This window comes from Bos indicus, chromosome 18 (genome assembly GCF_029378745.1).
Source record: "Bos indicus isolate NIAB-ARS_2022 breed Sahiwal x Tharparkar chromosome 18, NIAB-ARS_B.indTharparkar_mat_pri_1.0, whole genome shotgun sequence".
Taxonomy (NCBI): Eukaryota; Metazoa; Chordata; class Mammalia; order Artiodactyla; family Bovidae; genus Bos; species Bos indicus.
The window spans coordinates 59,689,602-59,705,447 of NC_091777.1; the positions used below are offsets into that span (position 1 = coordinate 59,689,602).

The window sequence follows — 15,846 nt, forward strand, 5'->3', positions numbered from 1 at the left end:
TTATATTTGTAATATTCCCATGCCTTTCAACTAAAATTGTTCAAACTAAACAAACTCAATTGGTCAGGGCCTTTTTCACAAAAGTATCCACAGTCATCACCAATTATGAAAAAATAAAAAAGAGAGAACTGTCAGGGGATATTCAACTTTAAAGGATCCAATATATTATTTTCTTCTTTTGTGTTTCTCAAGGACTCTATTCCTTATCAGTTCCTGGGAAACAGGAACGAGCAGAGCTGCACAGAGTTCTCAGGACTGAGGTCATGAGAAAGAGCATCTGCTTGGATGCCTTTCAGTGACTCCCTTCAGTGACCTTTCACTTGAAGGTAATCTATTCAGTTATGCCCCTCTTACTCAGGATATGGATTGCTTTCCTGGCCCTTTCAAGATTTTTATCTGCTTGGCTTTGTTTTTCCTCAATTTTTGTACTGCCTAAAGCTGCCTTGTATGAAGATATAGAAACATGCATTTTTTGCAAATAAAGCACCCTTGTTTCACTACAGACTTGGGTCCCCTGCTTTCTTCTTCTCATTGACTCCAGTCCCCAGGTCCTGGTCTACAAACACTGTGACAGCGCTGTCTTCCATTTCCACAAATAAGAGTAACTCTTCTTTAACCATACATACAACAGTTATTTCTATCCAATGGAGAACATGGCCATTTTCCTATGCATTTTCCCTAGAACACCATCAGTCCCTGGTAACTGTCCCTCTCCTATGAAAAGCCCAGTCCTTTTAACATCTTGCCTACTCTGTTCAAGGTCAGCTGGTAGAAAATTATGTTTTATAACAGGCTGGACTATGTACGGAAGGGCTTCCTGATCCTACTGACCATGATGAGTCATGTCCTAGTTTTACATTATTTTCTGACCTCCCTGTTTGCTAATTCACACACACTATTGAATTTCGTAATTCAGGCTATGTGTTTTTCCAGGAAACACGGATGTGAATGAATTGTATCTAATGAAGTCAGCCCCTTCATCTCACTGATTCCTTCCCTGAGACCATTATGAAATGCATGTAGCAAATGCATTTGATCAGTGTATTACCAAAGCGAAGATCTTAGAGCTCACCACACAACAGGCCATTAACTGAGAGACTACTTGTTGGGCAAGGAATAATGACTTTATTCAGAAAGCCAGGAGACCAAAAAGATGGTGGGCTACTGTCCCAAAGAATCATCTTTGCTGAGTTAGAATTCGGGTTTCTTTTACACGAAAAGATCTCTATAGCTTCTCTTCAAATGTGGACTTACTGCAATTGCTGAATACATGAACTAAAGTCATCAGAGACTAAATATAGTGAAAAGGGTAAAGGATTTGCCACAACCACTGAATCTGGGAAGTATGGCTCCACTATGTTCCTATCTTGTGACTTTTGGGTAAGATCCTTGCCACACAAATTACATTGCTGTGTGTTTTCTCCAGGATAAATACTCTGATACTACTGTTGAGATGTGAGCAGTGAGGATAGGGTTGTTTTTTTTTTTTTCCACATTTGTGAAACTGGTGAGGAATCTTTCTAGAATGAATTCATGTTCTAAAGACCTGACTAATAAATACATATATATCTGGCTTCTATCCAGTATGAATTTTCTCATGAAGCCTAAGATGTTGCCAGACTCATGATATTTGTATGGTTTCTCAGTAGTGTGAATTCTCTGACCAACAGTAGGGTGTAAATTTTGAACTTTGAATTTTGTAGACTTCTAACATATACCACATTCACATGAGTTTCTCTCATGTATGGATTTTCTGATGTTTAGTGAGTGCTGAGACCTGAATAAAGGATTTTCCACACTCGAAACATTTGAAAGGTTTCTCTATATGTATTCTCCGATGACTCGTAAGGTGTGAATTTCGACTGAAGAACTTGCCACACTCATCACATCTGAAAGGCCTCTCTCCAGTATGAATTCTCCAGTGAAGTCGAAGATGTGGTTTTTGACCGAAGACTTTTCCACACTCATCACATTTGTAAGGTTTCTCACCAGTATGAACTGTCTGATGACTTAAAAGGATTGACTTTACACGAAAGGCCTCGCCACACTCATCACATTTGTAAGGTTTCTCTCCAGTATGAAGTGTCTGATGACTTAAAAGCTTTGACTTTACACAAAAGGCTTTGCCACACTCATCACATTTGTAAGGTTTCTCTCCAGTATGAACTGTCTGATGATTTAAAACGTATGACTTTAAACGAAAGGCCTTGCCACACTCATCACATTTGTAAGGTTTCTCTCCAGTATGAACTGTCTGATGTCGTAAAAGGGTTGACTTTGCAGAAAAGGCTGTGCCACACTCATCACATTTGTAAGGTTTCTCTCCAGTATGAACTGTCTGATGCTGTAAAAGGCTTGACTTTACAACAAAGGCCTTGCCACACTCATCACATTTGTAAGGTTTCTCACCAGTATGAACTGCCTGATGCATTAAAAGGGTTGACTTTACACGAAAGGCCTTGCCACACTCATCACATTTGTAAGGCTTCTCTCCAGTATGAACTGTCTGATGACCAGCCAAGTTTGAGTTTCTGCTGAAGACTTTGTCACATATATCACATTTAAATAATTTCTTTCCTGTATGAATCTTCTTATGTCTCCTGAGTTGTGAGCTGTGAGTAAACGCCTTGCCACATTCACCACATTTGTAAGGTTTCTCTCCAGTATGAACTGTCTGATGACTTAAAAGGGTTGACTTTAAACGAAAGGCCTCGCCACACTCACATTTGTAAGGTTTCTCTCCAGTATGAACTGTCTGATGACTTAAAAGGGTTGACTTTAAACGAAAGGCCTCGCCACACTCACCACATTTGTAAGGTTTCTCTCCAGTATGAACTGTCTGATGACTTAAAAGGTTTGACTTTACACGAAAGGCCTTACCACACTCATCACATTTGTAAGGCTTCTCTCCAGTATGAACTGTCTGATGACCAGCCAAGTTTGAGTTTTTGCTGAAGACTTTGTCACATATATCACATTTAAATAATTTCTTTCCTGTATGAATTTTCTTATGTCTCCTGAGGTGTGAGCTGTGACTAAAAGCCTTGCCACACTCATCACATTTGTAAGGTTTCTCTCCAGTATGAACTGTCTGATGCTGTAAAAGGTTTGACTTTACACGAAAGGCCTTACCACACTCATCACATTTGTAAGGCTTCTCTCCAGTATGAACTGTCTGATGACCAGCCAAGTTTGAGTTTTTGCTGAAGACTTTGTCACATATATCACATTTAAATAATTTCTTTCCTGTATGAATTTTCTTATGTCTCCTGAGTTGTGAGCTGTGAGTAAACACCTTGCCACACTCATCACATTTGTAAGGTTTCTCTCCAGTATGAACTGTCTGATGACTTAAAAGGGTTGACTTTAAACGAAAGGCCTCGCCACACTCACCACATTTATAACGTTTCTCTCTAGTATGAACCCTCTGATGACCAGCAAGCTTTGCATTTCGCTTGAAGACTTTCTCACATATATCACATTTAAATAATTTCTTTCCTGTATGAATTTTCTTATGTCTCCTGAGGTGTGAGCTGTGAGTAAAGGCCTTGCCACACTCATCACATTTGTAACGTTTCTCTCCAGTATGAACTGTCTGATGCTTTAAAAGGTTTGACTTTACACGAAAGGCCTTACCACACTCATCACATTTGTAAGGCTTCTCTCCAGTATGAACTGTCTGATGACCAGCCAAGTTTGAGTTTTTGCTGAAGACTTTGTCACATATATCACATTTAAATAATTTCTTTCCTGTATGAATTTTCTTATGTCTCCTGAGTTGTGAGCTGTGAGTAAACACCTTGCCACACTCATCACATTTGTAAGGTTTCTCTCCAGTATGAACTGTCTGATGACTTAAAAGGGTTGACTTTAAACGAAAGGCCTCGCCACACTCACCACATTTATAACGTTTCTCTCTAGTATGAACCCTCTGATGACCAGCAAGCTTTGCATTTCGCTTGAAGACTTTGTCACATATATCACATTTAAATAATTTCTTTCCTGTATGAATTTTCTTATGTCTCCTGAGGTGTGAGCTGTGAGTAAAGGCCTTGCCACACTCATCACATTTGTAACGTTTCTCTCCAGTATGAACTGTCTGATGCTTTAAAAGGTTTGACTTTACACGAAAGGCCTTACCACACTCATCACATTTGTAAGGCTTCTCTCCAGTATGAACTGTCTGATGACCAGCCAAGTTTGAGTTTTTGCTGAAGACTTTGTCACATATATCACATTTAAATAATTTCTTTCCTGTATGAATTTTCTTATGTCTCCTGAGTTGTGAGCTGTGAGTAAATGCCTTGCCACACCCATCACATTTGTAAGGTTTCTCTCCAGTATGAACTGTCTGATGACTTAAAAGGATTGACTTTCCACAAAAGGCCTTGCCACACTCATCACATTTGTAAGGTTTTTCCTTGTGTGCTTTGAGTTCTTGTGTTATTACTGAAGGATTCATAAAACCATTCCCATATATATTAGAAACACTGGTTTGGACACAAGGAGGAATTCTTTGAAGTGGTGAAAATGAGAAACTGTTGTTGACAGACCTTTCAACTTCATAATATTCAGAAATTATCCCGCCAGTTTGAAATACCTGCAGTTTATCCTGAAAGTTAAATCCAAGCCTGTTTCCAAAGGGCTTGATTCCTGCATCCTTTATATTATGAGAATCTCTTCCATCAGGCACATTTCCATTAAGGTTTACAGGTGTCCCTTTGTAATTACTTTTGTCATCTCTCCCCTGACACTCAAAGTCACACATATTTTCCTGACTTTCCCAAAGATGAAAATGTTTGATTTCACAGCTTTCAGGTCTTCCCAGCATCGATGTTTGGAATGTTTCTAGTTTATCACTGTTCGCTTCGGGTTGTAAATACTTGATCACATGTGTAGGAGAGATATCTACAAGATAAAAAGAATCATAGGTATCCTGCTCACAATAATTCAAAAATAAATGTTTCATGTTGAATATATGTTATACCAAAAGTAATACTTATGCCACGTTATGAAACACCACAATGACGACCTTAAGTTTTTAGAAACACTAAAGGAATAGAATTCTTAACTTAAGAAAGCATAACATAAATTCACCGTTAAGGTAGCCTAGTTTTAAAAACCATATGCCAAACACACTCACATTGGACAATCTTATGCAAACTCTCAAAAACAGAATATTTTTCTACCAGGACCCTTAGGAAGGTATCAATCAATAGTTGTCTCAAATTGAAAAGAAAAATATTACACTATCACTGTATTCTGCATACTTACTATACATAAATAAATTCTAAACAAAATACTATATATTGTAACAGTAAATAATCCAAAACCAAGCTTACCCAATTAATAACTATTCATAATTGGTTGTTTACAATTGAAAACAAATGAGAAGATGAAGAATATGACTAAAACAATTTTTTGGAAACAACGTAGTTTTTTTTTTTTTTGAAACAACGTAGTTTTCTAAATCTGCTATAGAACTACGTACCCAAAAAGAAAAGGCATTTTACAACGTTAACAAGTAGCATGTGTCAGCTGTATTGCAGAATACATGCTAAAAGACCATCATCTGTAAATGATACATAAATTAAGACGTAAAATATTCACTGGTTTTCTAACAGCCAATAAACAAAGCAATCCCTACCTATGTTGTTGTTGTTCAGTCGCTCAGTCGTGTTTGACTCTTTGCGACCCGTGGACTGTAGCTCACCGCACTCCTCTGTCTATGGGATTTCTCAGAAAAGAATAATGGAGTGGGTTGCCATTTCCTTCTCCATGGGATCTTCCTGACTCAGGGATCAAACCTGCATCTTCTGCATTAGCAGGTGAATTCTTTACCACTGAGGCATCAAGGAAGGCTAATCTCTAGCCATGCACTATTCTTAAATACCTAGTTTAATGGCACCAAAATATAATAAATAAAGAGTGCTCTTTGTGTATTTATTGACCAGGGTCAGACACAATATTGCTGAAAAATGTTGCAAGTGAAAAGCATACAAGATATAATGCAGTTGAGGTCTGACAGAAAACAAAATTCTGTAAAGCCATTATCCTTCAATTAAAATATAAATAAAAATTTAAAACGATATAATGTAGATAAAGTCGTATCATAAAGAACATGACAGAATATAGATATTACCTTTTTTAAACAATACATTTTGAGTATTTACTATAAAACATGTACTACTGACAGCACTAATTTGCTTTAAAAGGCTTGAGGTAAATTAACATGTTTTTCTCTAATCAGAGCAGGGGATACACCCAGTTGGTGCACAAAGTGGTAAGAGAACCAGGATATGAATCTGAACCTACAGACTGAGAAAACTTATTTGTAAACATGACCACCCACCAAATGAATAGACTAGAAAATATTACAAAAGAAAAAAAAAAAACCCACAAGGAACTTAGAAAGAAAATGTCAAGGAAGACACAAGTCAGAAGTAGTCTGTTTAACTATTATTCAACCATCCCATCTCAAAATGGGTTGTGAGTCATCATGGATGCACAGAGTGATTTAGGTCATGTCCTGAGAAACATATTCAATAAATGACCAGACATTATCTTTACAGTGAGAGTATGTAGATCGTGGAGGGATGTGATAGGTACGAACAATGTTTCCATCCATATCGGGGTACTATGTAAGGAATGGTCAGGACGAAGAAAGGGCCTGTGTGGAGCATAGGGTACACAGGTTTATGTCAGATATCAGCTTGTGACTGCATGTCTTTGGGAAAATAACTGAGAGCACAAACTAATATACTGACATTAAAAGAAAAGAATTGGTTCAGCAAGTTTATGGGCATTATACTATGGGTATGGGACAGAAACAAGAGAGATTTTAAAAGTGACTGTGATATATGGAGAAAGCAGGATAATACCTGTTATACTATCTACAATGTAATGTATCCAACTGTGAATTTTGTATGTTACAATGGCATGCTTATATTCAAGAAAAACATACACAATATTCCAGGATATTGTGTAAGAATCTTATCAGCAGAAATCAGAAGGAAAATCCAGGAAAAGGCTATCTAAACCTGGGTTCCTCTGTCAAGTATGATTAACCTCTCTATTGGACATTCATTTAATTTCTTCTTCCACACATGTTCATCTCAAGATCGAGGAGTATCAAAGAAAAGGAGGGATTGAAACTGACTCTGGAAGACCTTCCCAGTTACAAAAGCCTTTCTGAGGCATCCAACTCTTTTTCATAGAAAAAGGCTTTATTCTCCTAGACCTTCCCTGAGTTCGAAAGAGCAGATTCAAACAGTTACTAATACATAAGAGGACATAAAAGGATCATACTATGATCAAGTGGGATTTATTGCAGGGATGCAAGATTTCTCAATATCCACAAGTTAATCACTATGATACACCACATTAACAGTTGAAGACTACAAACCATATGATCATCAATAAATGCAGAAAAGGTTCTGACAAAATTCAAGTGCCATTTATGGTAAACACCCTTCAGAAAGTCAGCACAGATGGACCCTACCTCAACATAATTAAGACTGTATATGTCCAACACACAGCTAATATCATACTCGACAGGGAAAAACTGAAAGCATTCCCCTTAACAACATGAATAAGACAAGAATGTTCACTACTGCCACTTTTATTGAACATATTTTTGGAAGTCCTAGCCACAACAATCAGAAAAGAAAAAGAAACAAAAGGAATTCAAGTTAAAAAAAATTAAAAAGAAGTAAAACTGTCACTATGATGCTACAGACAGAAAATCCCAAAGATGCCACCAGATGACTACTAGACCTCATCAATGAACAGAGTCAACTTGCTGGATACAAAATATATAGAAAACTGCTGCATTTCTATATACTAATAATGATATATCAATAAGTGAAATTAATGAAACAATCCCATTCACGATCTCATAGAAAAGAATAAAATTCTAAGGAATAAACCTACCTAAAAAGTCAAAAGAACTGTACTCATAAAACTATAAGATGCTGATGACTGATACCAAAGATGACACAAACAGATGGCACAAACATATACCATGTTCTTGGATTGAAAGAAGTAACACTGTCAAAATGACCATACTATCCAAGGCAATCGACATATTCAATGCAACCCTTATCAAATTAACAATGACATATTTCATAAAACAAAGAAAAACTTAATTTGTACCAAAATACAAAAGACTCTGATATCTAAAATGATCTTGACAAAGAACAGAGCTGGAGGAATCAAGTTCCCTGAGTTCAGACTACACTACAAACTGACAGTCAACTAAGTGAAAGTGAAGTCGCTCAGTTGTGTGCAACTCTTTGTGATCCCATCGACTGTAGCCTACCAGGTTCCTCTGTCCATGGGATTCTCCAGGTAAGAATAGTGAAGTTGGTTGCCATTTCCTTCTCCAGCAGATCTTCCTGACCCAGGGACTGAACTTGGACCTGGGTCTCCTGCATTGTAGACAGATGGCTTTACCGTCTGAGCCACTAGGAAAGTGGTATGATGGTGGCACAAAACAGAAACACAGATCGGCAGAACAGGATAGAAAACCCAGAAATAAACCAATTTATTTATAGTCAATTGTTCTATAACAAAGGAGGAAAGAATATAGAATGAAGAAGTCTCTTCAATAAGTGATGCTGGGATAAATGGATAGTTATATGAAAAAGAATGAAATTACAACATTCTCTAACACCACATACAAAAATAAACTCAAAATGTGTTAAACATCTAAATGCAAGACCAGATACTATAAAATTCATAGTGGAAAACAAATGCAAAACACTGACATAAATGTCAGCAAATTTTTTTTGGATCTATCTCTTAGAGTCATGGTAATAAAAGCAAAATCAAACAAATGAGACCTAATTAAATTTAAAACCTTTTTGCAAAGCAAAGGAAACCAAAAAAAGAACAAAAATTCAACTTTTGGACCAGGAGACTATATATGCAAATAATGCTACCTATAAGGGATTTATTTCCAAAATATACAAACAGTTCATACAGCTTAATATCAAAACAAACAAACAACCCAATCAAAAACTGGGCAGAAGATCAAAACAGGTATTTCTCCAAAGGAGACAAACAGATGGCCAACAGTCATGTGAAAAGCTGTTTGACGTCTCTACTTATGAGAGAAATGCAAATCAAAACCACAAAACTATCACCTCACACTGGTCAGAATGACCACCATCAAAAAGTCTACAAACAATAAAGGCTTGAGAGGGTGTGGAGAAAACAGAACCCTCCTACACTGTTGGAAGGAACATAAATTGGTACTGCCACTTTGGAGACTAGCATGGAGGTTCCATAAAGAACTAAAAATAGAGCTATCACATGAACCAGCAATTCCAATCCTGGGCATATATCCAGAAAGGATGAAAACTAATTCAAAATGACACATGCACCCCAATGTTTTAGCAGCACTATTTATACCAGCCAAAACATGGCAGCAACCTAAATGTTCACTGACAGACAAAGGGATAAAGAATATGTGGTACATATATACAAGGGAATATTGTGAAGTGAAAGTAGCTCAGCCATGTCCAACTCTTTAAGACCCCATGGCCTGCAGCCTGCCAGACTCCCCTGTCCATGAAATTCTCCAGGCAAGAACACTGGAGTGGGTTGCCACCTCCACCGCATAAAACACAACGAAGTAATGCCTTTTGCAGCAATATAGACAGACTTAGGGATTATTCTAAGTGAAATCAGACAGAGAAAGACAAATATCATAGGATATTATATGCTGAACTGAAATAAACGATACAAATGAACTTATTCACAAAATAAACTCACCAGCATAAAAAACAAAGTTATGGTTACCAAAGGGGATAGTGCAGGATGGTGATGGGGGCAGGAAAGGGAGAGATAAATTAGGAGTCTAAATATATACAAACTAATATATATACAAAATAGATACACAGCAAGAACATACGATATAATGGCTCAAGGAACTATACTGAGTATCTTGTAAACTGCTGTATACCTAAAACACAACATTGTAAATTAACTATACTTAAAAAGTGGAGAAGGAAATGGCAACCCACTCCAGTATTCTTGCCTGGAGAATCCCAGGGACAGAGGAGCCTGGTGGGCTACCATCTATGGGGTGGCACAGAGTCGGACATGGCTGAAGTGACTTGGTGTACATGCATGCATGCATTGGAGGAGGAAATGGCAACCCACGCCAGTGTTTTTGCCTGGAGAATCCCAGGGACAGAGGAGCCTGGTGGGCTGCTGTCTGTAGGGTTGCACAGAGTCACACACGACTGACGCAACTTAGCAGCAGCAACAGCATCATACCTAAAAAGAATGGTAAAAACAAAAACAAAAACAAAAACACCTCTTGTGCAGATGTTCAAAAGATGTTTCACAAGGGTGTAAAAACTACTAAATGGGGGAAGCAGTCTATGAAACAAGACATGTTGACAAAACTGAATACCCACCAGCAAAAGAATTTACTTGGAACATTATCTTACACTACAGACAAAAATGAACTCAAAATGGTTCAAAGACCTAAACCTAAGTCCCAAATGTAAAAAACTCCTAGAAGTAAACATGCAGGAAATGTTTCTGGAAATTGGACCCACAAATGATTTACCAGATATAACACCAAAAGCATAGGCCACAAAATAAAACCAGATATCAATAAATTGAACTATATCAAAATTATAAACTACTGTGCATTAAAGTGCAGTGAGTTTGAAAAGACAATCAACAGTAAAAGAGAAAATATGTGGAAATCATACATCTGATAGTAAATGAGTACAAAGAATATATCAAGAATTTTAAGAGGGACTGATCACCAGTTCCACCATAGGGACCATTCCCCAATCAACCATCCAACGCATTGCAAATACAAAACAGAAACACTAAGAGTAACACAGAAATTTGAACTCAATGATAAAATAAAAAATACCTACAATGCCCAGAACAACAGTGCAGCCAATAGCCTCATAGATATGAGAATGTGACCTTGGACAAAGTTGTCCTGGGATAAATTCCCATACTATTTACAGAGGGTAAAATATATGGTCCTTGATACACACGAACAACACTGTCACGGTGCCCTTGACAGTCTTCAAAGCCATAAAATAACCTGGAAAGATGTATTGGGCTCTCGTGATACTTTCTCTCTCATAATCCTAGAACATACTGACCACTCTACTGGATAGCTTCAAGTGGTGACTTTGTACAGAGCAAGAAAATAACATTAGGAATAGTGTTTCCATCACAGTTTTCTGTTACCTAGTAAATCCACTCCACAGAGACTCAGCAGAGGCTGCCAATTAAACATAGGTGGATTATCACAGCAAGGAAACCAGATAAAATTTCAGACCCTCAGGAATATATTTCAAAGAAATTTAAGAGGTAAAAGGATACAAAATAAGGAGAATGTAACATCAGGAACAGTTGACATTCCCAGACTGGGTAGGGCAGCACAAGAGTAAAATTAATATAACATGAAGGTCAGACATTAGAGGATCTGGATATGGGACCATGCACTCGACCTACAGATGGCAAGCTAAGAGCCTGTGAGATTCACATATGCTCCCCTCATAGGATCTAGGATCAAAAAGACGATCTCTCTACCCACTCTCCTTACATTTTCCTAAGTAACAATCACAGAGGATCCAATCCACCAACTTGTCCCACTCCTAAACAGAAAAAAACAGCCCTTTTGAGATACTCGTTTTTCTTTATACATTGTATTTTTGTCTACTTTTACATCACTCCCCACTGTCCAGAGCTTTTTCTCATGCTCCAATGTGGAGATTCTATTCAGATCAGAAACAGAAATTCTGGGACTCCCCTGGTGATCCAGTGGTTAAGACTCTGCATTTCCAATGCAGGGGGTGCAGGTTTGATCCTTCGTCAGGGAACTAAGATACCATATGCAGAATGGTGCAGCAGAAAAAAAAAGTAAACAACCAAGCAAAAACAAACAAATAGATATTCAGCATTATCAGAAGAAAGAAATCTAAAGTGCTGTGGATTTTTTAAAACACTGAGCCAAAAGTCAAAAGGTGGTAAATAGGAAATCCCATTTTTTGGTATTTTTTTTATTTGCCAGTGAGCTTTGTACATGATTAAGCTCTGGGACAACCTCAGATATGACATGAAACAGACACAGCATCTGAAGAGGGTCAGTTTAACCCTGTGAAGCTGTGTCATGCCCCAGTCACCAGAACTCTCAGATGAAAGACATCAGGGCCTCCCAAGGGGGCACACAGGGAAAATGCAGATACCCAAGGGCAGCTCTGGAAGGAAGTCATCCTCACCCACAGATAGCAGGTTCCTGTAGGTCTCCAGCATCACGTCCCTGTACAAGGCCCTCTGAGCAGGGTCCAGGAATTCCCACTCCTCTTGAGTGAATTCGATGGCCACATCCTCACAGGTCAGTCGTTCCTGAAATGAAACCACATGTCACCAAAAGGGCCATGAAAAGTTCTCATTTTCATGCAAAAGAGAAAGGGTAGTAAGGGCTAAGGATTGACTTGGTTCAAGTATGTGTTCTAACAGATCCATGTAGGGGTATCTGGAGAACTTATGGATCTCTAATTTTAATTTCTTATGCTTTTTCCTAGTCAAGGCTATGGTTTTTCCTGTGGTCATGTATGGATGTGAGAGTTGGACTGTGAAGAAAGCTGAGTGCCCAAGAATTGATGCTTTTGAACTGTGGTGTTGGAGAAGACTCTTGAGAGAGTCCCTTGGACTACAAGGAGATCCAACCAGTCCATTCTAAAGGAGATCAGCCCTGGGATTTTTTTGGAAGGAATGATGCTAAAGCTAAAACTCCAGTACTTTGGCCACCTGATGCAAAGAGTTGACTCACTGGAAAAGACTCTGATGCTGGGAGGGATTGGGGGCAAGAGGAGAAGGGGACGACAGAGCATGAGATGGCTGGATGGCATCACTGGCTCGATGGACATGAGTCTGAGTGACTCCGGGAGTTGGTGGTGGACAGGGAGGCCTGGCATGCTGCAATTCATGGGATCTCAAAAGAGTCGGACACGACTGAGTGACTGATCTGATCTGATGCTTTTTCCTAAGACCTTATGAGATCCTCCAATTAATATGGGTTTTTCATCATTGTTCAAAATCCATGAAATATATAAACATATAGCTCAACACTGTTTTGGCTATACAGAAGTGTCAGATATTATGTTCTACCCAGTGAGTGCAATTCATTACCTAGATGAGGTACAGCATGAGTGGTGTCTTCAGAGATGCCGAAATCCACGGCACTTTTAATAGAAAGGTCAAAATTTTCAGTTTTGATGTTGATAACAGCAGCAAGGACCAAAAGTGTCTAAAGGCTTCCTGTTGCTCTAAATTACTATAATATTACTCTAAACATTAAAGAAGTACTTTACAGGCAAGAACCTGTCATCAATTTAATAGCTCATTAAAGAATGATCTGTTCCCACCTTACAGAAGAAAACCTGTGTCACAGACACTCTGAGAAACTCGACTCAGATCAAGAAGGTAAGAAATGTTACATGAAGCAGCTTAACTCAGAAGCTTGGGCTCAGCAACTGAAGCTTAAGCATCTAACAGTTAAGTAATACAGAGAACATTAAAAGTCCTTTGACAGAGGGCTCCTAAAGAAAACTTGAAAGAAGTCCAAGGTGAGCCTCCTCCCTGCCCCTCTGTCTTCTCTGCAAGGGGAGCAGCTCTCGGGCCTTGGGCCTTCATCCCTTGAAAATGGACACCTGTGCCAAATTAGTCTCTACCCTCTCCCTGATGGGGAGAACCTCCCCCTTGTTGAGTGATCACTGTCTGCAGTGGTGGTGAAGGACTGGAGACACTGACTGATGAGAGCCACAGCAGCTTGGCAGCCCCAGGTCGCCGGACCATCTCACTTATTCCTAGCCACAGCTTCCAAACCAGTGCCATTTCAAAGGACTCTGACACAGCAGCCAAGTTCCCTGCCACAGCAGGGGTGGCTGGCTCCAGGGCTGGAAGTGGGACTGTGTTCGGGAGCTTCATCACTGTTATGCCAGGAACCCTTCTCTCAAACAGGAGCTCTTCTACGCCATGGGCTTGGCCCTCAAAGGCCATGGGGCTCTTTTGCCTGATGGTGGTCTAGCTCATCTTCTTCACAATACGAAGGAGCTGTTTCCACCTCCCATAGTTCTTTCTCCTTTGTCTGCCCTGTATGTTCCCTTTCCTGTAACTCCTCAGGCAGCCTGGGGAAAGTGGTGGGCTCAGGGTTTGACAGAAGGAAAACAAATAAATATTGTATTAATATGAAAAAAAAAAAAAAAAGTCCAAAGTGAACAATGTGGAATAGCATGAAAGGTCATTATAGACGTGGATACAGAAACACAACTGTTAATAATTTACTACTTAAAACACTAACAGGATTGTTTAGAAAATTCCAAGGCCACAGATTATACTGATAACATAATTTCAACTGAAAAAAAAAAAGGTGATATGTAGTTTTTAAATCATGATGTCTTCTTTCTAAACCACAGACTTGCACATGCATGCATGCTTATCTATAAAAAATTTACTGACACCAGAGGATTCGTCTTTTGCCAGATGTTTTGGACAATTTTATATCATCCTTTTATTTACACGTATTTCAACATCTTTCAGATGATAAAAATGTATCCTTTGTACTCAGCTGAGTTTGTCAACAGGATTCTATACTAGGCTACCAAAAGAAAACTGGTAAAAACATTAAAAAAAAAAGAATACTTGAACTCAATTCATAATAAAATTACCATATACAAAGATACAAATACAATTTTATCCATTTTAATTTACATAGCAAGGCATTAACAGAAGCCAAAGACTTTCTTTGCTTTTTTTTCCATTAATAAAACTGATTTCAAATTAGATTATGACAAAAAAAATTATCACAATAGCAAAGTAAAAAAACTTCTTGGAGAATTAAAAATCATGGCAAAAAAGAATATGGAAAAAAATATAGTTATTAAGCAAGACTATCTCAAGAAACATCATGATAGGAATTGGGATGAAAGGAAACATTCAATGCATTCCTTCTGAAATTACAGTGGCATGAAAGGAGCAGTCCAGGGGGTCTGTCTTTCACCACAATACGATGCACATGAGCTGGGGCCACCGGAAGTAACAGGAGGAAAATCCCAGGGCAAGAGACACAGAGTTTGTCAGAGAGGTGAAACAGGTAGTACTCACATTTGTGAGGACATGGAAAGGTGAAAAGTGAAAGGATGGAAAAAGACAGAACATCCTAAAGAGAGCAGGGGAGACTGTTATATCAGACAAAATAAAATGAAGGAAAAAAAAAAAACTGCAACTAGATAAATATTGTATAATGATTAAACGGTCAATTTAACAAAAAGCTGTAACAAGTAAAAATATATATACATCTAACATTAGATATCTCAGAAAAATGAAGCAGACATTGAACAGGCATGTACAGACCACATGGCCCAACAAAAACATAAGACACATGTATCTCAAGGACACATGAAGCATTCTCTATGAGAGACCACATGTTAGGCCAAAATTAACCATCTTAAGAGACTGATACCATAAAAGTATCTTCCCTAACAACAACGAAATAAACACAAGAAGAAAAGAAAATTCCTCAAATGTGGACATTAAACAGCTCATTCTTACACCACAAATGGGTCTAAGAAAAAAATCACAAATTTTTAAATACATGGATGAAAACAAAAAGACAACATCACAAATTTATAAAACACAGAGAACACTGTACTAAAAGGAAAGTCTGAACTGTTAAATGCTTACAGTAAAAAAGAGAAAAGATCTGAAATCTGAAATCCATTTTTAGATCTCTAGGAAGCAGAAAACAGAAAACAAACTAAACTCGTTTAGCAGAAGGAAACATGTAAATAAGAAAGATTA

At 38.2% G+C, this 15,846-nt stretch overlaps 1 protein-coding gene and 1 pseudogene across 1 annotated transcript in view; one reads left to right on the forward strand and one right to left on the reverse strand.

Annotated features, from left to right (window-relative positions):
• Positions 1–1,102: 1,102 nt before the first annotated feature.
• The window catches only part of LOC109571958 (zinc finger protein 665-like), a 34,882-nt gene continuing 20,138 nt past the window's right edge, over positions 1,103–15,846 (reverse strand). The window contains exons 5-6 of the mRNA XM_070771592.1: positions 12,264–12,390; positions 1,103–4,908 (exon numbers count right to left, since the gene is read on the reverse strand). Of these exons, the coding sequence (XP_070627693.1) occupies positions 1,739–4,908; positions 12,264–12,390 (3,297 nt within the window). The 3' untranslated portion in view covers positions 1,103–1,738. The remainder of the gene's footprint in view (positions 4,909–12,263; positions 12,391–15,846) is intronic.
• On the forward strand, positions 13,599–14,074 carry LOC139177257 (ATP synthase F(0) complex subunit C2, mitochondrial pseudogene; annotated as a pseudogene).